Below are 20,285 nucleotides of genomic sequence, written 5' to 3'. Positions count from 1 at the left end.
GGCTAGGTAAAAGAACTCTTCTGCTTTTACTGATTCTGCACCTGCTGGTACTATCTCAATATTATTGTTTGCAGGAGTAATTTTGTGAGACTTTCTTCTCTGATTTAAAAACCTCACAAGTCATGAATACGATCAAAAACTGGTACTATATCATCAAAACTCTGATTCTGGCCTGTGCTTGCATCTAATAAAGCGCATACTGAGCACTGGGCCTCACACAATTACTGCCTTGGGCCTTTTTCAAACAAACTTGGATGGAAAAGTATTGTTGGGTGTTGGGAACAGCAAAAAGCAAAGGAAAAGATTACAGGAAGAGCAGCCATTGCAAAATCCAGGACATAAGTCACAATCTTCACAAAAGAGAACAATAAAGCATATACAAAAGTATTTTTAAAAATAACTGTTGCCTGATTGTCTTTTCTCAATAAGATGTTGAGACAAAAGTGATGGAGCCTCACTAAAAATTTATTTCATCTTAAACTTAGCTGTGTCAACTAGAGATGGTGCCTGAATCCTTTTAGTCTTGGTTGCGGGTTCCACACAGCTCATCAAAAGAAAATCGTCTAGGAAGTAAGGTCTTCAGTACACAGATCTGGAACTTAGTTTCACAGACTCAGTCTTGCCGTCTCACCAATCAGTTGTAGTGAAAATGTTGAAAATAAGAACTTGACTTTTCTTCGGGAATTTGACACACAAGAAAATTCTTCTCAAAGCATCAGTGTGAAAATATATATTTGAAGTCTGTTGTTTCTGTCAGTTTGTTTTTACCTCTGAATCTCCTTCAAACTTCGGTTTGAAAGTCTCCTTCAGATGTATCCAAAGCAATTGTGGCAGATGTTTCCCACTGCGGCGAATGAAGTTCCAAATTTTCCTGACTGTCTAAATGAAGTGTGTTGGCTGGTGGGCTCGTGAAGTTGTCCCATGACTGCTCCAAGGGTACAGTTTGTTCCTGAGAATAGAATATTTACAAGTCAGTCTTTTTATTGGTGCATGCAGTACCCTATCAAGACTGAGGTATTGCTCAACTTTACCCATTTTCACCTAAAAGTGACTACTTGCACTGAGATTCATAGTCAAAAGTAGCAGATCTGTCTAAAGTCTCCCCCTCCTATCCCTTGCTTTGAGGACTGAAGTCATTGTATCATTTTCTAATACCTTGCTTTGACCAGCCAAATCATACAGAATGGGGATGGGGATGGAGACTTGATCCAGAATATCTTTCAATAATATATGGTGCCAGTTTTCTTGGGCCATGAGTGCAACTAACTTGAAACCTGAATCTTGAGTCTTCTTGTTTTAGTTTGAGAGGATTATTTAGCTGATCAAATTGGAGACAGTGTCAACAACTTCTAAAATTAAATCATTAACTTGATCAGTTTTGTCAGTAAAAGACAGTTTTTACATTTGTCCACAAAGAAAGAAAACAAATTGCTAAATTAAATCGCGTAATCTGTCATTACAGATATTTGGTGTTGTGATTTCATCTCTATATTGAGTTTTGGAATGTTCCAGATTTAGCAGCTAATTTGTGCTCTGACAATATTACTTATTGATACCGTTGTCGATGGAAAATTAGATGTCATAATTCATCTGCATTTGGAAGGCTTGGAGTGACTCATCTAGCTGATTAACATTAGTAAATAGGGTGAAAGACACAATTCTGATGGCTGTGCTGTAACAATAGAAGCTGCATTGTTTAAAGTAAGATGTATGCTTATGGGAATTGCTGGCTAATTGGATCAGTAGCCATTGCCGGGACTAGTGGCAGTCCCACTACCTAAAGAGCACAGGTAGATTTGAGGGTCAAGGTTCCATCAAGACGGTTGAGGTAGGTGAGGGAGGTGGACTCATGAAGCCAGGGGAGGGTACACAGATCGGGGAAGGCCTTGGGAGGAAGCTGTCCACCTTGCCCAACATCAACCCACACAGTTGCTTCTGGGCTTTCTGCATAGAATGGATCTGCTCCTGCCACAGTTAAAATACCAGTGAGGCTAGGATTAGGCCCTAAAGACCTTAAGACTGTAACACATAGGAGCAGAAATTAGGTCATTCAGCCCATCGAGGCTGCTCCGCCATTCAATTATGGCTGATAAGTTTCTCAACCCCATTCTTCTGCTTCCTCCCTGTAACCCTTGATCCCCTTGACAATCAAGAACCTATCTATCTCTGTCTAAAATATACTCAATGACCTGGCCTCCACAGCCTTCTCTGGCAATGAATTCCAAAGATTCACCACTCTCTGTTTTAAAGGGTCTTCCCTTTACTCTAAGGCTGTGCCCTCAGGTCCTAGTCTCTCCTGCTAATGGAAACACCTTCCCAACGTCCACTCTCACCAGGCCATTCAGTATTCTATAAGTTTCAATTAGATCCCCCTCATCCTTCTAAACTCCATTGAGTATAGACCCAGAGTCCTCAAATGTCCCTCATTTGTTAAGCCTTTCTTTTCTGCAATCATTCCTGTGAGCCTCCTTTGGATCTGCTCCAAGGCCAGTATATCCTTCCTGAGGTATGGGACCCAAAATTGCTCACAATATTCTAAATGTGGTCTGACCAGTGCTTTATATAACCTCAGAAGTACATCTCTGCTTTTATATTCTAGTCCTCTTGAAATAAATGTCAACATTTGCCTTCCTAACTACCACCTCAACCTGGATCATTAATGTATAAAGTGAAAACTGTGGTCCCAACACTGACTCTTGTGGAATACCACTAGTTACTGGCTGTCACCCTGAGAAGGATCCTTTTATCCCCATTCTCTACTTTCTGCCAGTCAGCCAATTTTCCATTCATGCTAGTACCTTGCCTCTAACACCAAGGGCCCTTATCTTACTCAGCAGCCTCCTTTGTGGCACTTTGTCAAAGGCCTTCTGGAGTTCCAGGTACATAACATCCATTGGCTCCAATTGGTCTAACCTGGTCATTACCTGTTCAAACAATTTTAACAGATTTGCCAGGCCATCTCCTTGATGAAACCATGCTGACTTTGCTCTATTTTACCATGCACTTCCAAGTATTCAGAAATCTCATCCTTCACAATGGACTCCAAAATCTTACCAATGACTGAGGTCAGGCTAATTGGCCTGTAAAGTTCCCATCTTTTGCCTTACTGCCTTTTCAAACAGGGAATACATTAGCGATTTTCCAGTCCTCTGGGTTCGTCACTGACTCTAGTGATTGCTGAAAGATCACCAGTAATGCCTCCACTATCTCTTCAGCTATCTCCTTCAGAATTGTGGGATGTAGTCCATCTGGTCCAGGTGATTTATCCACCTTCAGACCTTTCAGTTTTTCTAGCACCTTCTCCTCAGTGATGGCCACCATACATTCCCCAGATGTCCCCAGACATTCTTGAATTTTTGGGATATTACTCATGTCTTCTACCTTGAAGACTGACACAAAGTACTTATTCAGTTCCTCAGCCATTTCTTTGTTTCTCATTACTACTTCTCCTGCGTCATTTTCCAGTGGCCCAATGTCCACTTTTGCCCCTCTTTTGCCCTTTATATATCTAAAGAAACTGTTGGAATCTTCTTTTATATTACTGGTTAGCTTACCCTCATATTTAATCTTCTCTATCCTTATTTCTTCTTTCGTTGTCCTCTGTTGATCTTTGTAGGCTTCCCATTGCCCTTTACTGCATTACATGCTTTCTGTTTTTTTTTTGTGCTGTCCTGACTTCCCTTGTCAACCAGGGTTGCCTCATCTTCCCTTTAGTATACTTCTTTTTCCTAGGATGAATTTTTGCTGTGCTCCCGAATTACTCCCAGAAACTCCTGCCATTGCATTCTGCTGTCTTTCTGCTGGGCTCCTCTCCCAGTCAATTCTGCCCAGATCCTCCCTCATGCCTCTGTAGTTGCCTTTATTCAATTGTAATACCATCACATCTGATTCCACCTTCTTCCTCTCAAATTGCAGAATAAATTCTATCATGTTATTGTCACTGTCTCCTAAGGGTTCTTTTGCCTTAAACTCCCTTATCAAGTCTGCCTCATTGCACAACACTAAATCCAGAATTGCCTGTTCCCAGGTGGGCTCCACTACAAGCTGCTAAAAAGCCATCTCATAGACATTCCAAAAAAACCTTTCCTTGCAATCCACCACCAACCTGATTTTCCTGGTCCACTTGCATATTAAAATTTCCCATGATCACTGTAACCTTGTCTTTCTTACATGACCTTTTAATCTCCTGGTGTATTTTGTGCCTGACTACTGTTTGGGGGCCTGTACCATAACTTCCATTATGTTTTTTTTAACCTTTGCGGTTCCTCAACTCTACGTAAGTGGCCATTAAGTGGTGAAAGAGGTGGGGGCTGGGTCACTGAACCTCTCTGACTCACCCTGTAAAATTTCTGACTGCTCAGGACAATGGGAATGACATCCTCTGGATTTCAAGCCTGAGAGTGTATGATGGAACCCATTACATATTTACAGTACAGGGCCACTGATTCTTTCGTAATCAACTGACATAATTTTCTTAATGACCAGTTTGGGTAAATTACTGCTCTTCATGAAGATCTGTTCCTTTAAAATACTATAAACTGAGCTTAATCTCTCTTCATTTAAAGACTAATGAAGTCTGCAGATCCTCCTTCTTCCCTATTATACCCCTCAATTATTTATTTCATTTCTTGACTTTATTGTCCCTTTAATAGCTTATTTGAAATCACTATTTTTCTTTTCTATATCAGTGGTTTCTCTAATGTTATAGTTTGTAAAAGGTTATGCTTGGGACTGTTTAAATAGCACCTTCCATACTGATGATATAAAAGAACTTGGAAACTTGAGTGAGAATGATCATAGCTTCAGCAAAGTAAGAACCAGTTGTGTAGTGCATATAGTTCTGTAATACATAATAAACAACTAATTGTTGTTTGAACACGACAATGAGTCAGTTGTCTCTTCAAAGTTAGACTATTCAACACAGATTACAACACAGATTACAACGCAGGTTCAACACAGGTGGCAGCTGTGATGGGCCCTAAAACGCTGGAAATTCAACTTTAGAGGAGATTAACAGTCAGATGCGGAAAAGTGGTACCAAAATTGCAGAACTTGGTAAGATAGAATTGAAGACTTCGAAGACTGTTCCATAAAATAATTGGAGGAAGGGGAAGTCAAAAATTACAAAACAAAGTCATTCAAGATGGTACACAGCAACATGGTGGACTGTGAAGAAGATTCTGATCTAGTGATCACAGGCTTTGAGGTGGAAAACCAAGTCAAAATGGTGGATCTGGTGAACAACTCTTAGAAATTGTTAAAATGATGTTAAGTACACAGTCGGCAGGCAGCACGGGAAAACCAGATTTCTAGCAAAGGAGGCTTCAAATAAAAACCCTATAGTTTGGGTTCGAGATCGATACTATTAATTGAAGGAGCAAAGGAAAAAAAAATCAAACCTGCAAATACTCAATACGCCATAGCAAGGAAGTAACAAGGTTATTGAACTAAGTTAAAACAAAGTAGCTTTCAATAATTTTGCACCATTTATGAAATATGTACGTCGACTAGCTGAGGGATTTGCAAAACAGAGACAGTGGGACTTCGTGAGAGACTAAGCAATGTGGGACAGTTTCAGATTCAGAAAGAAAAAATTAAGATTCAAATAAACTGCTTAAAAGCTCAAACATCTATTGATCCTAAAATTATACTATCCAGAGATTTAGACAGATGGAAGGACCAAATTAACCTCAAAAATGAACACTTAAGAGAAAAATAAAAATCTCTGGGTAACAAATTGCTACTTCACTTCATAGAAACAGACAATGTCATTGTAAGATATTGATGAGACTGCAGAGAAGCTTGAAGCAGTTTTAAGAAAGCCTTTAGCAAAAATTTTCTTTTCACTTGTGAGATGTGAGCATCGCTGGTTGGCCAGCATTTATTGCCTGTCCCTAGTTGCCTTTCAGAAGTTGGTGGTGAGCTGTCTTCTTGAATTGCTGCAGTCTACCTGTTGTAGATTGCCTCTTAGGGAGGGTATTCTACGATTTTGACCCAGCAACACAGAAGAAACGGTGATTTATTTCCAAGTCATGGTGATGGGTGCCTTGAAGGGGAAATTCCAGGTAGCAGTGTTCCCATGTATCTGCTGCCCTCATCCTTCTACATGGAAGTGATTGTGGGCTTGGAAGGCTCTATCTAAGGATCTTTGGTAAATTTCCATTCCACCGGAGGAGTAATAAAATTCTGGGAAGGACTAAATTCAACAAAAGACTCCAGAAGCCAAGTGAACCAGATAATGATTACAGGCTGGTTGTAAGATACAAATATAGAGACCTGAAAGCAGAACTAGTACAAGACTACATTAAAGTCAGCAATGCCAACAAATCCCTCATCAGGCTTACTGCAATCTAAAGAAGACCTCACAATAGAAAAACCACTACAGTGCAGTGAGGCAGACAAGATAAGTAAACAAGTCAGGACAGTAGTGAGAGGTGACAAAAAATCTTGGTTCAGGAATTCGTCAGTGACTAGTTCTTTAAGCACAGGACTGTGAAGGAAGTACCAAAGAAGTTATAATTGCTAGAAAATGTGCAAGATATCAAAAAAAATCACAGGCATGGACAGAATCCTATAAACATGGCAGAGTATTTTCACTGCAAAACAATTATGCATTTAAGCAAAATGTGCTGATGCAAAATCTCTACTTTCAGATTCCAAAATAAAAGTTTTCACGCATATGGCCAGTAGTGCAGATATACATATTAGTGAATATAGTATCAAGTTCAAACTGGATACTGAAGTGAGTGCAACGGTTTTATCAAACAATGAACTATTGATATCAAGACATTGTCTGAGCCAATGAAAACTCAGCTACATGATTATGGAGGAATTAAATTAAACATCATGGAATATTTACAAACAATCCAGAATAAGGGAAAACAAATATTAGAAACATTGCATGTTTTACAGAATCAGGAATTCTCTCTTTTAAGTGGAAGAGCTGTATAATACCTAATCTGACCCCGAAAGTGGATGTCAAATCAGCAAAAATCCAATAATGACTTCAGAAAAGACTTTCTAAAATTATTTACTAGTCTGGGAAGATTTAACATTGATTATAGCATTACTCTGTGATAAGACAGAAAATTTGTATGTCTTTTCAAACCTAGGAAAATCCATACTCATTAATGAAACAAGTCTGACTACAGCTGGAAGAAATGATTAGGATGAGAGTCACAAGTCTACAGCATGGTGCTAAGAAATGTACCAATTCCCACACATAAATAACTCTTAGTATTTGTGTGGACTTAACTCAATTTAACAAGGATGTATAAAGAGAATTTCACCTGATGTACTATTAAGGAAGAATAAAGACATTCTGACTGCACTCCTAAAATACAGGTCAACAATGTGGGTTGACACCATGAGAACTGCTGATGGGTAGGAAAGTATAAACATAACTTCTTATCTTATCAAAACCTTACTTTCAGTCCAGGATTATCAAGGAGTTCAAGACTGGGAACAGTTTTACTGAAAATAACCAGAAGTACCATAACGGATCATATCCCTGTTGATGGAAAGAGAATAGGTATAGGTATGATGCAAAGGGATAGGAGTAATAGTTCAGAGAAATGCTAATCAAGAGATCTTATTTAGTGCATAATTCAGAAGGTAATAAATGTAAATCAGTAGGAATTTGTGATGCTTTCAGTGATAAATTTGGAAGAATTAGATTTAGAGCCAGAAATTAACAATGAACCAAATATTACAAATCTCAATGAAGGCCATCCAAGTCAAGAAATAGGAGTTCATTGAGTGTTTAGTAATCTTCCAATTCCGACAAGGACGTGATCAGGGTGAGTTGCGAAGCCTCCTGAAAGATCGAATCAATGATATCAGAGACGTGGGGATGGTGGAGGTGCGGTGGTGGGGGAAGGGGGTTTGAAATGGGGTAGTATGTGTACATGACTATAAAAAAAAATGGGTGAAGACTTGGGAGAGATCCAGTTTGACAGTTTGTAAAGGTTCATGTCTTTGTCTATGTAAATAGCACATCTCATGATGATGTAAGAGAAAATGACTGAGTGAGAAGACAGAGCTACATATGGCTTTTTAATGTGTAAAGAACCAGTTGTTGTTTGAACATATCAATAACTCAGCAGTCTCTCTGAAGCTACTTGACACAAATAGTTTCCATATTCTCCAGCACGTTTGCATTTGTATTTCTGTTTGCAGAAATGTTCTGCAAAGAGCTTGGAATATCCAATCTGGTTCTTTCAAATCAACAGATGCTCAGTATCTTCATATTGTAGCTGTAATAGGTACTATGTTAAACTTACAGCTGGCGTGCTCTTTTCAGCTCCTGCTGGGGAAATGCTACATTGCTTCTCTTGCTGCATAAAAAAAACAGAAAATATTGATATTTAGAATCATATTGCAGAATGCTACAAGCCAATTGGAATTGTTTATCACACACTTACATGGTAATTTTTCTAATTTCTCCCTCTTTGTTCTCGATATGAATCTAGACATATGTAATATAAATTTATATAAATGGATATTCAATTATAATGGATATCACAGCCAACATTTGCACATGTAGTCTGCAGCGGTGGTTGGAAAATAATGGAGAGGACAAAGCCTGTAGTGTTTCACCTCCATAAATCTAATTAAAAAGGCTTTTATACTGGGTCTGGAATACAAACAGTAGATACAGCAAAACCTTTTCTTTTGGAAGGGCATCGACAATGATGGGGCAACATCTGGAAAATAGAGCTAGGTAATTTTAGAGAGAAATCATAATGCACGTTTTGCATAAAGAAGGAATTCAGAACTTTCTCTGCAAAGCGGCTGTGGAAAGTCCATTGATCATAGGATATGAATGAAAAGAGAAAATAACTTGCTGTTGTGAACTAATTTTGACTTAATATAGTCCTATTTCAGCAAATCAGCTAATATGATTGTACGAAAATGAACTGGGGATCATCTAAAGTTAAATATAATCTCAAAGAATTATAAATACTCTTACTACGCTACGTTAAAATTGAACTATAGTGAGTTCAAATTAATTCACAAAGGGTCAAATTCAGTGAATAGAACTGCTGGAAAATATGTAAGAACTAATTTGTGGATCAGTGATTCTCACACTCACTTTTTAGATAGTGAAAGGCATCTGGAGCATCTTGTGGATCATCCAAACTCATGGAGGATGTTTTTCCTTTTTGGGGTGGAGTTTCAGCAGGCTGGACCACTCTATATTCATCTTATCGCTCAGTGGTTAGGCTTCAATATACATACGCACAAGGGGCTCTTGCTATTAAAAGAAAACTTACCAGTGCAGAGTCAGAGGGTTGAAATGAATATCCACTGCTGACTGGCTAGTTATACTTTTTGGGCCAACCATCTGAATAATTTTTTTTCCCTATGCCTTATGTGTATTGTTTAGTTTTCAACACTGGTTCATTACATTCACTTTTCCAGTGAAGCAAACATCAGACCAGGGCATACAGATGTAACTTACTCCCAATTCGAATGCCATAAATTTGTCCTTGTCTTCGTATAATGCTGTGATTTTACATTGTTATTTAAGTTAAACATCGAAACCTTAAACAATTTGGGAAATGGATAGCTACAATTGGTTGAAGCAGAGAATATAAATTGAACTTCAAGGAGACATAAAACTGATTCTAGTTACCACTTGTGAGATGGTGTAATGATACTGCAACAGGTTTATATGGATAGCATCCATTATAAATGTAGATAAAGAAATTTGAAATGGAAAAGGTGGTATGAAGTATGAACAAATCTTTAATATATTATAGATTTTCACCTCTGCCTTAAAAGAGCAAAGAAATCAATGTGTATCAGCAATTGAAGCACTTGTTAAAGAACAGAACCTACTGTAATGTTTAGCCTTACCAATCTAATATTAAAAAGGTTTTGTCACAATTAGCAATCTAGATAGAAATCACAATGATCACAGTTCACAGTAGGTCTCTAATACCATTTTTTTAAACACTGCTAAGTAATATTCAAAATAAAGAACAAGAGTACACTAATTTCTAAGGCACATTAAATTTCCTCAAAAAACAATTAAACTTTACCTTAAATCCTGAGGATTTGGAATCTCGGAATCTGTCCAAGGTGTGGAATTTCTGGTTTAGTTCATGATAGAGCTCTGAATGACGTTTTCTTGTGTGCATGACTTTCTGTAAACAGAATGTTAAAGAGGAATTAAAATGATAGCTGTAAATCAATGGAACCATTGAGGAGAACTGTGTTCTTACCTTGAGTACAGTTTTATTATGATGCAAAAATGGCAGTGTGAGATCATTTTATCTGAACTCGCTGTGTAGACGACACATAGGATTAGTTGGAATGCTGTTCATAAACCCTCCAAAATTACTCTCTAATAACATTATAGAGAATAAACCAGGTGTGGTGTAAGATGAGCACTGTAACCAATCCTGTAAGTATCAAAGAGCAGGCGGTGTTAAAATTGCCCCCATAGTCTGGAGTCAGATCTGATTGGATAGGCTGGGTGAGATATGCAAAATGGACTTATCTCTTATGGCCACCTCTCGTTATTAGACATTACAGCAGTGAAGATATTCCTTATATTTTATATGTAAGCGAAATGTAAATATGAAAATTTAACATATCAGTCACAATTTTGTTATAGATATTGCATAGAGAAATACAAATCCAGCACATAATTGAAAAATTCAGAGGTCCACTGGTTCTCCAGGAAGTGTATGATCTGAAGCTGAGTGCTTTTCTACTGCTTTGCCTAAACAGGCACATCATTTGCACTTTCAGAACAATGAAATGGGTATAATACGAGTGTGAAACTCCCTGCACGTAAATAATCCTTTGTAGATTTCTCTTAAGGCCTAAATTATAATTCATATCCATGCCTGTCCATGGTATTTCACAGTGCTGCCAGTTGCAATGCTGCAGCTTTACCATCAGACTGGCATCGCAAAGCAAATGTACTCCAACAAGTCAAACTGACAACAATGCACTCCTGTACAAAACTGGAATTTTGATACAGCCATTTTCCAGAATGGAAGCAAATCTGAACTGTTTCCCGATTATTGTTTATCTATTACGCATCATAGTCATTAACAGATAACAACAAGATATGCAGTAACTGAAAAGAAAGCACTAGCATTTGCAGATGTATGTGAGAAATTTGCTGACTAGTGCAGTGATTGTAATGAGATCAGCCAGGTGGACCGCAAAGAATATGAGTTCCCTGATTGGGGCTGTTAACCAGGTACAATCAGGGCGCCCTGGCTGACAGATAAGAACAAGAGTGTCAGAGGTTCTGTTCATTCTGAGGGCTGGCCCTGAGGGACCTGGATCAGTGTCAAAGACTCTTCACGTGTAACTAAAGGGTGACTTGGTGACAGGATACTGGCCTCTGTGGAGTTATTTCAACGTTGACGAGAGAAAAGCACGTTCCTGAAGAAATTTGTTTGCGCAAATAATGCATTAATTTTTACAGGCTGATGACATTGGGGCAGAGAAAAGTAACGAGTAATTATCTAGATGACGTGCTAATAACAGGGAAGACCAATAAGGAGCACTTAGAGAACTTGGACATAGTCCTTAAATGGTTCTCCCAAGCAGGCATATGCCTTAGAAGGGAAAAAAATGTGTTCCAGCCACCCTAAGTGACCTACTAAAGCTACAGAATCGACAAGACCAGGTTACACCCATTGGAAGATAAAGCAAGGACAATCAAAGGTGGCCCATCTCCCACATCTGTAATGGAGTTTAGGTCTTTCCTTGAGCTGGTGAGTTATTACAGAAAGTCCATACATAACCTGGCCTTGATTCTGGACCTTTGCGTCAACTCTTAAAAAAGGGTCAGCCTTGGAAATGGTCATGTAGCCAAGCCATAGTTTTCAGGAAAGTGAAGAAACAGCTGTCCTCCTTTAAGGATTGGCGTGCTATGATCCTAAGCAAGATCTGGTATTCACAATGTGATACCTCCCCTTACAGTCCAAAGATGTGCAGGTTAGGTGGATTGGCTGTGCTGATATTGTTTTTAGTGTTCAGGGGTGTGTAGGCGAGGTGGATTAGCCAGGGTTGATGTGGGGTTATGGTGGGCGGCTAGGTCTCGATGCGATGCTCATGGTAGGGCCGGTGCAGACTCTACAGGCTGAATGAACTCCTTCTGCAGTACAGGGATTCTCTTTTTCTATATCCACAACATTACAGAATCAAACAGAAATATATTGTCATGTGTGCGTCTCCATGAAAAATACAGTGAAAAATGTTATAAGTTGCCGCACCACGGTGCCTGTATTAATGACAGAAGTCATGTATAATAACTAAAAAAAGTATAATTAAGACAAACTTCATCACAGTTCAGTTAATGGCTCCTGGGCTCAGGGAAAGATGATTATGGAATGATGGAATACCTTGAAGATGTAGCCAGCACGGGACTGCCATTCCAAGACGAGAACGCCGGGCTGCTGGAATACTGGGCCAGAAGACTCCAGCAAAGATAGATAAAGACTGCTATGCTGAGCCAAGACTACCATACTGGACTACTAGAAGCCACTTCGTTGCTGGGCCAGGAGAAGCCTCCTGTTCCCCATCCGACACTCCTCCAGATGCTGCTGCTGATCCGCGGTCCATTCCTTTTGCTGATGCTTCCGCTCCTTCAGGCGCCTCCTAGCTGCTGACCTGGAGCCTCAGCCCAGCCTGCGAGTCAGCCCAGGACCTGCTTCTTGCTCAACGAGAGACCCCGGGGCTAGGATGGAGTTGTGTCTGGCTCGTCCTGGCATTGCTGCTGCTGTTGCTGGAGACCTCCTCTTTCACCTGCCACTCTCCAGGCTTTAAAGAGACAGTTCACAGAAGATTCACTGGGATGAACTCTGGTATGGAGGGATTGTCTTATGGGCAAAGGCTAAACAGGTTGAGACTCTACTCAAGGTAATTTAGATGAATGAAAGGTGATTTCATTGAAACAGAGAGAATTCTTAAGGGTCCTGGCAGGGTAAATGCTGAATGTTTCCCCTCAGGGGACAGTCTATATTTTTTCTGAATAAAGGGGTACCAATTTAAGACTGAGATAAGGAGGAATGTCTTCTCTCAAAGGATTGTGAATCTTTGGAACTCCTTGCACAGGGGGCTGGGGCAGCAAAGTGCTCGTGTATATTTAAGGCTGATATAGATAGATTTTTGATCAGGTAATGTCTCTTATCAATTTTTATAGATGCACCATAGATTTTGGACACATGCCAGCTTAGTATGGCAACTGCTCTTCCTAAGACCACAAGAAGTAGGAGAGAGCTGGGAATGTAGACTAGTCCATCACGAAAACCAGCCTTCCTTCCATTGACTCCGTTTACACTTCCTGCTACCTAGGGGGAGCAGCCAACATAATCAACGTTATACTCTCTTCCAACCTCTTCCATTAGGCAGAGGATACAAAAGTTCGAAAACACGTACCAACAAATTCAAGAAAAGCTTCTTCCTCGCTGCTATTAGACTTATGAACAGACCTGTCATGTATTCGAGTTGATCTTTCTCTGCACCTTCTCTGTAGCTGTAACACCATATTCTGCATTCTATTCTATTACCCTGATGTACTTATGTAAAGTATGATTTTTCTGGTTAGCATGCAAAACAATACTTTTCACTGTATCTTTGTACACGTGACAGTAATAAATCAAATGAAATCAAAGATCAGTGGAGGTCTGGAAAAACAGTTGAAAAATCGCCACACCTGATATCTTGCATTGTCCACAGGAACAGGGCACAATACAAATAAACAGAAGAGTTTTGATTGCAATTGAGTAACAGAGTGATAGCAATCAGAGGCCAGTGAGGATGCAATCAGAAGAAATGAAAGAAAACACTGAATCAGATGATTATAAACCACCCACTAGTTTGAATTCTGTTCAAAAGTGTCCAGACCACCAAAAGCAGAATGCGAATATCTTATTTCTTAGAAATGAGAAGCAAATTAGCAGTAGACTGATAAAGGCTCACAATGCATATTGGCAGAAGAGAAAGTGAGAATCTCCAAAAAAATACAAGAAAGCAGAAAGAAGAGCAAAACAAGGCTACATTTCCTACAAAGCTTCAAAACAAAGAAAATATTTTGAATGACTAAAATGCTGTGAACATTGGATTTCCAGGAATGTCAGAAAAACTGAACTCTGAATAGAGACTTGAGAGCGGAGTCAGTGTTGGACAGACGAGGGTGGACATTTATTATAATGCAGTGTGTCAGATTAAGTTACAGAAAGGATTAACTGTTATAATCTGTGATATCCTACAAGGAAGCAACATACACTTGAATGAGCAATCTAAGAATGTTCTCATAACTGTTAATGATTGTTGGTCAGCTCTGCTTCCTTAAAGCAGAATAACTGATAGTGTAGCTTTTAATAGCAATAAATGGCATGTCACCCTTCTGTTTAGAAGCTCAGCACAAATGATTTTTCATAACTAGTAAATGATTACCTGCATATTAAAAAAAAATTGCTGTAAGACTTTCCCCTGAAAGTCCAGCCAAAGGCAATAAACGACCATGCAAAGAAAACGATTATTGAACATATGTCCTGATATGTGAGGTGTTGGGTAGGGTAGAACATGAATCAGATATTATAAAATATATTGCATAAACCTACTGTACATGGTTTGCACTGAGTACAGAACTAGAGACTGCAGCTATGAAAGGAAACCACAAATGAGGTACATTGCTCACCACAGAGAGCAATCAAAATATGACACACATTTCCAATAAAAGTAAAATCACAGCTGCTTAAAAGTGCACGTCATGTGTCAAATAAGAGCCTGAAGCAATGAAATTGAAGACGGTATACAGATAAGTACACATTATAATAATTAAATTCTTTCAGGGAGATAGTAGTTCTTGTGGCTCTGGAACTGTCATTTGTGAAGAGTAATCAGCTGCGGCTAAATGGAAAAATGGTGGAATACCTTTGAGGGGTCAGGGGAAAATTTTGTCAAACTTGCCTTTAAGAATTTTAGTTGATGGCACTAGGTAGTATGACTTGTAGTCTGTGTAAAGATGGGGTCTTAATGACTTGAATATAACATTTTCTTCCTTGTTTTCTTAAATCCTGACAATTAATGTGACAAAGAGGGCTGATACATTAATCTGTGGTGTTACAGAGTCATGGCCTGTCCTTTATTTTGTTCAATTCACTAGACAGTTATATAAACATACAATGGCATCTCAGGAGAAGATTTCAACAAACATTTAACTTCCTTGGACTGCAGCTATTATTCTTATGTTGTTTTCAAGCTGAATAAAATACTTAGAAAGAAACCTCTAGCGCAGGGCAGTAGCATGAAGTATTAATCTATATTTTAAACTGTGATCCTGAATATCATGCAATAAAAAAATGCATATTAGTTCAGAACAGCAAATTTAACTCAACCATCTAAAAATAGCATTTATTGAATGAACCAAATTACTGAATGTGTTGAATATATTAATTGTATTTCCCCATATTTGTCCCTTTCTTCTAGGCTTGTTGTGCTGAATATATTTCAGGACCGCAAATCTTTGTCATAGTACAGTGCTCAATGCATACTGAGAAGCACTGACAGGACTTTGGGGTAGAACTGAACAATGTTTAAATGTTTTTAGAAAAAAACATGAGCACTTTATCACCTTCTCCAAAATGTCTCAAAGTGTATTGCAGATATGTATTCTTCTGAGATGCTGACACTTATGTAGCATTCATAGTGTGCATAGTAATATCTACAAATTACATAAATTGCATGCTACTCTGTTTTTGGGACAATGATTTGGGAAAGAAAGATAGTCCAAGACATTGGACTGTATACCCTTCTGTAAATGGCATCATAACATTCTTAACATTGAACCACCGGAATAGCAAGAAGGCATTAGCTTTAACAAAGCTTGAAAGGACAACACCTGTGAAAGTGCAGCACCTCATCCATTCTGCAGGAGAATATAAATGCTCAAGTACTGGAATATGCAGCCTTCTTTGCAGACTGCTTTACAGACAGTTAAGTACTTTTTAGGTGCGTTGAAGCAGAACACATGCCAGTCAATTTGAATACAGTAAACTCCCACAAACGGCACTGCCTTGAAGACCAGATAATCTGCTTTGTGATGCTTTTTCAAGAAAACAGAAAGGGAATTGAGGCACCACCCACCTGATGTTACTTCACAGTTTGGTCTACAAGTTATTGATGTAGCCGTCACTTCTGCAGTGGAAAGGATGGGCTTCAATTTGGGCTCAATTTCCTGTGCTACATTGGAACTGGATTTCACCATTTTCTCTTCAACAGTGGCAGGAGGCTCTGTCACAGATCTGCTTAAAACACCAAACATCTTGGTGCATACGTTCATCAGTCTTCTCCAGGATGCTTCCCCCATGGACGTCTTTATCTAAATCTTCTATAGCAGAACTCAATTAGGATCTTGTCCTCTGGCGGTCTGGGACATGATTCATCCCTTTCCTATGTGGCTGGCTGCAACTCACTTACTCTCAGAAACTCACCACATGCAAGTCCCAATTCTACATTAGCCTTTTAACTTTGTAAAGCCTTTGATACAAGGTCAGCATTTTAGGTGATGGCTGCGAGTGTCAGAAATGGTTCTTCATCATAAATGGGATGGTGTTTCTCTCTCTTCCTCCTGGGATACTGTGTCTACCCTGGTGGAAATTCAGTTGTTTGTTAGCTCGCCAAGCCGGTTTTTCCATGGAGTGCAGATGTTTTGTTACCATTCTAAGCAACATCATCAGTGCGACCTCGAATCAAAGCATTGGTGGTCTGCTCCGTTCCAAACTTATATGATCCTCTGGTGTGGTGGATCTTGTCACTTCCAGTTCTGTCTTTTTTTGGAAGCCTCTGTATACGGGGTTGATAACAAACTGTGTTTGTTAATGGAGTCCCGTGTTGAGAACCAGGCTTCCAGAAATTCTCTTGCATGTCTGTTGTTCACTTGTCAGTATAGTCACTTTGTCCCAGTAGAACTGATGGCCTCCATTGTCTGTATGTATCAAGACAAGTGAATATTGGTCATAACAAGGTGTAGAGCTGGATGAACACAGCAGGCCAAGCAGCATCAGAGGAGCAGGAAAGCTGATGTTTTAGGTCCAGAAGGGTCCTGACCCGAAACGTCAGCTTTCCTGCTCCTCTGATGCTGCTTGGCCTGCTGTGTTCATCCAGCTCTACACCTTATTATCTCAGGTTCGCCAGCAATCGGCAGTTCCCACTATCTCTGAATATTGGTCATGTCTTCTTACTGCTAGCTGGTATTTGTGCATCCTGGTCGTCAGTTTCTTCCTCGTTTGTCCAATGTGATGTTCATTGCATTAACTGATGGAAATTATTTGGGAATTGAAAGCATAAAAGCAGAAGGAGAAAGTTAGGTTGACATTGTAGGTTGAGGAGGAAAACAGTAGTTTCATGATCACAACGTCTGCAGCCTCCACGTCATGTCAGATCTCAGGATGGATGTGAGGATAGAGATGGGAAGGTACTGACACCAATAACTATATTTGCTCCTCTCAGTAATGCTGGTTGCCACCAGTTGTGTTGCAACTAGCCCTGTGCCCTTTGATTCAGAGTAACATCTCCTCTGTCAGCCTGAGAGGATGGATTCATAATAGCATTCCCCCAGGCACCATCTCTCTACTGCTCCATCTTATGGGCAATCATGTCTTGGAAGATAAAGCACAGAATGACAATCATTGCATGGAACTGAGTTTGGGTATGTTGCTTATCATGGAATAGCTAGGGACAGTGGGAGGTTGACAGCAATACAAAGTAGACTATGCGAATATTAGAAGTGATGCTGCTGAGTGAGTGATGTATTGGTCAACATGATAAGCTGGTAGTATGACAGATAAGTACATTCACTGCCCTTGAGCAGACATGTGAAGTCATTAAACATTTGCATTCTAGTTGTCAGATCCGCAAGGCTTGACTTAAGGCTTTTCACAGAATCCCGACAGTGTGGAAACAGGCCCTTCGGCCCAACAAGTCAACACCGAACATCAGAGCATCACACCCAGACCCATCCCCCTAATCTACACATTCCTGAACACTATGGGCAATTTAGCATGGCTAATCCACCCTAACCTGCACATCTTTGGACTGTGGGAGGAAACCAGAGCACCCAGAGGAAACTTATGCAGACATAGGGAGAATGAGCAAACTCCACACAGACAGTTGGCCAAGGCTGGAATCGAACCCAGGTCCCTGGCGCTGTGAGGCAGCAGTGCTAACCACTGAGCCACCGCGCTGCCCATACATTTTACCTTGCTTGCCATTCTCCTACTGCCTTTGGGGCTCTTCTGGCCTCTCCATGGAAACCTGGTGTCTCTCCTTGAATTCATGTCCAATGCCAGTGTATTCAGTGTGGCATCCATGAATCTTGAAGCCCTCTCCCTGACCCAGTGTTCGGTTCCCTCAATTTGTCATTATGAGTTACTTTCAGCCTTTTGTTGCTCAGTGCAGCTGTCTCTTAAGAGGGTCAGAATGACTTTAAGAGCTGAAGTCTAGTGAGAACTTGTACTAGCCTCACATAACATTAAGCTCCAGTTGTTACTACAGCTGGCCAGTAGCGTGGATCATGCTGGGCTGTGAGTAGCAATTATTTAAATGAAGGGGGAGCACAAAATTTGACTGTTGTCTATTTCTATCAGAACCAGCATGGGTAAGTCATGAATTGTGATCTCTGCTGTTGAAAACTGGGACAAACCAATCTTTAGTCAATAAGGGCCTGCATGCATATTCTAATCTTCTGTGTTCAGCATCCAGCAGTCAATTTAACGATGTGTATTACAATTTCATGCTATTGCTTCCTGCTAGTTTTTTTTAAATTCAGCTTTCTTTGCTGATGAATCCTTTGTTTACTTACTACATTGCCTCTCATTTGCACTTTTACAGCAAGACAAAAAGTGCAAGTGTGCTCAATGCTATGTTTCTCTTGTCTTGCTCTTCGTGTTGCCAATCACCAACAGATGTTCTTGTTTCTCTCCACAGTTGATTACGCAAGGAATTTAATTATTTCTTAACAATCATTTGTAAAAGTTCTTCTCATGTTCCAAATTCCTCAAAATATTCTTATTAGTTGACTATTGTTCATCTCTTCCTCATTGTACATTTCAGAAGCTATGGTTTTCTCGATGGTGGGAGCAACTTGTTGCAATTTCAAGCTTGAGGTGTCAAAATGACATTCTCACTAGGCAGTGGCAGGATGCCTTCTAACAAGGATTATTGCTTGTTAACAGCATCGCTAGCAAAGAATCATGCCTCTTTATATGCATATTCTTATTCTACTGCCTGCTGCCAGCAACTGGATGTCAGTTTCCAACATGAAAGTAAAAGCGTAAGCTTTCTGATACTTTAGCTCATTGCTTGCCCCTCCTGGCTGCCATTTTCGACACTTGGTAACAACAGGACATGTTCAATGGGTACTGACTGCACACACTCTATGTGTACGAAGCTTGGCACTTGACAAATTCCAGCCTGTTAGAACCTCGTGGCACCTCTCTGATCCACTTGCAGGACACTTTTGCACTTCAAATCAGCATTTTGGGATACAATTCAGTGATATACTGCTGCAAGGATGCTCTGAGTCATGGACTGGACTAGGCTGCATTTCAAGGCTGCTTGCTCAGTTTCTGAGTGCACGCTCGCTTACCACCTTCCAGGATACCCATGTTTATATGACAAAGTTTATATGACAAAGACACTGCATTTACGGTATGTAGATAGATACACGTCAAAGACTAAGTAGAGTTGTCTTCAATAAAGTCATGGAGATACCCATCAGTCAAGTGTTCCCAGCACAATAAATCAAGGGCAATCTCTGATACCACAGCAGAAGCTGGGCTAGGTTGGGTGTCCAGTCGATGTGCTCTCAGTCAGGGGGGGGCGGGGTTCCATGCCTCTGCAGCCTGGGTAGTGGATCACAGTCAGCCTTGTGGCTCCTTAGCACCCAGTCTGAAGATTAGCGTTAACGTGGTTGGGGAGATGTACATGAATCAATCAGGATTACGGGCATTTCTTGTTTGGAGTTGTCCAGTTGGGTCGCTCAAGGAGGTGGGCCAGTCAGTCTATAAGGTGTGTCCAACAAAGGCAAGGGATAGGAGGGCTGGGGTAAACAGATATCCATGCTTTAGGAAGAAGATTGGGGAATCTAATCGTAGGAATTGGATGCTACAGGCTGGGATGCAGGGGAGAATGACAATTGTGAAAGGGGGCAACTGTACATGTCAGGGAGGGTATGGTAAACATTGATGAGAAAATGTCATGTGAGTGGGGGGAATCTGTCCACAGTAAGGATCACCTTGACTTCCAGG

General features: G+C 40.1%; 1 protein-coding gene across 1 annotated transcript in view; it reads right to left on the bottom strand.

Annotated features, from left to right (window-relative positions):
* Nucleotides 1–411: 411 nt before the first annotated feature.
* The window catches only part of adgrb2 (adhesion G protein-coupled receptor B2), a 683,435-nt gene continuing 663,561 nt past the window's right edge, over nucleotides 412–20,285 (bottom strand). Inside the window, exons 31-33 of the mRNA XM_048613298.1 lie at nucleotides 10,047–10,151; nucleotides 8,283–8,336; nucleotides 412–949 (exon numbers count right to left, since the gene is read on the bottom strand). Of these exons, the coding sequence (XP_048469255.1) occupies nucleotides 782–949; nucleotides 8,283–8,336; nucleotides 10,047–10,151 (327 nt within the window). The 3' untranslated portion in view covers nucleotides 412–781. The remainder of the gene's footprint in view (nucleotides 950–8,282; nucleotides 8,337–10,046; nucleotides 10,152–20,285) is intronic.

This window comes from Rhincodon typus, chromosome 27 (genome assembly GCF_021869965.1).
Source record: "Rhincodon typus isolate 14 chromosome 27, sRhiTyp1.1, whole genome shotgun sequence".
Classification (NCBI taxonomy): domain Eukaryota; kingdom Metazoa; phylum Chordata; class Chondrichthyes; order Orectolobiformes; family Rhincodontidae; genus Rhincodon; species Rhincodon typus.
The sequence above is the reverse complement of the archived record's forward strand: the minus strand, read 5'-3'. Positions and strand labels throughout refer to the sequence as shown.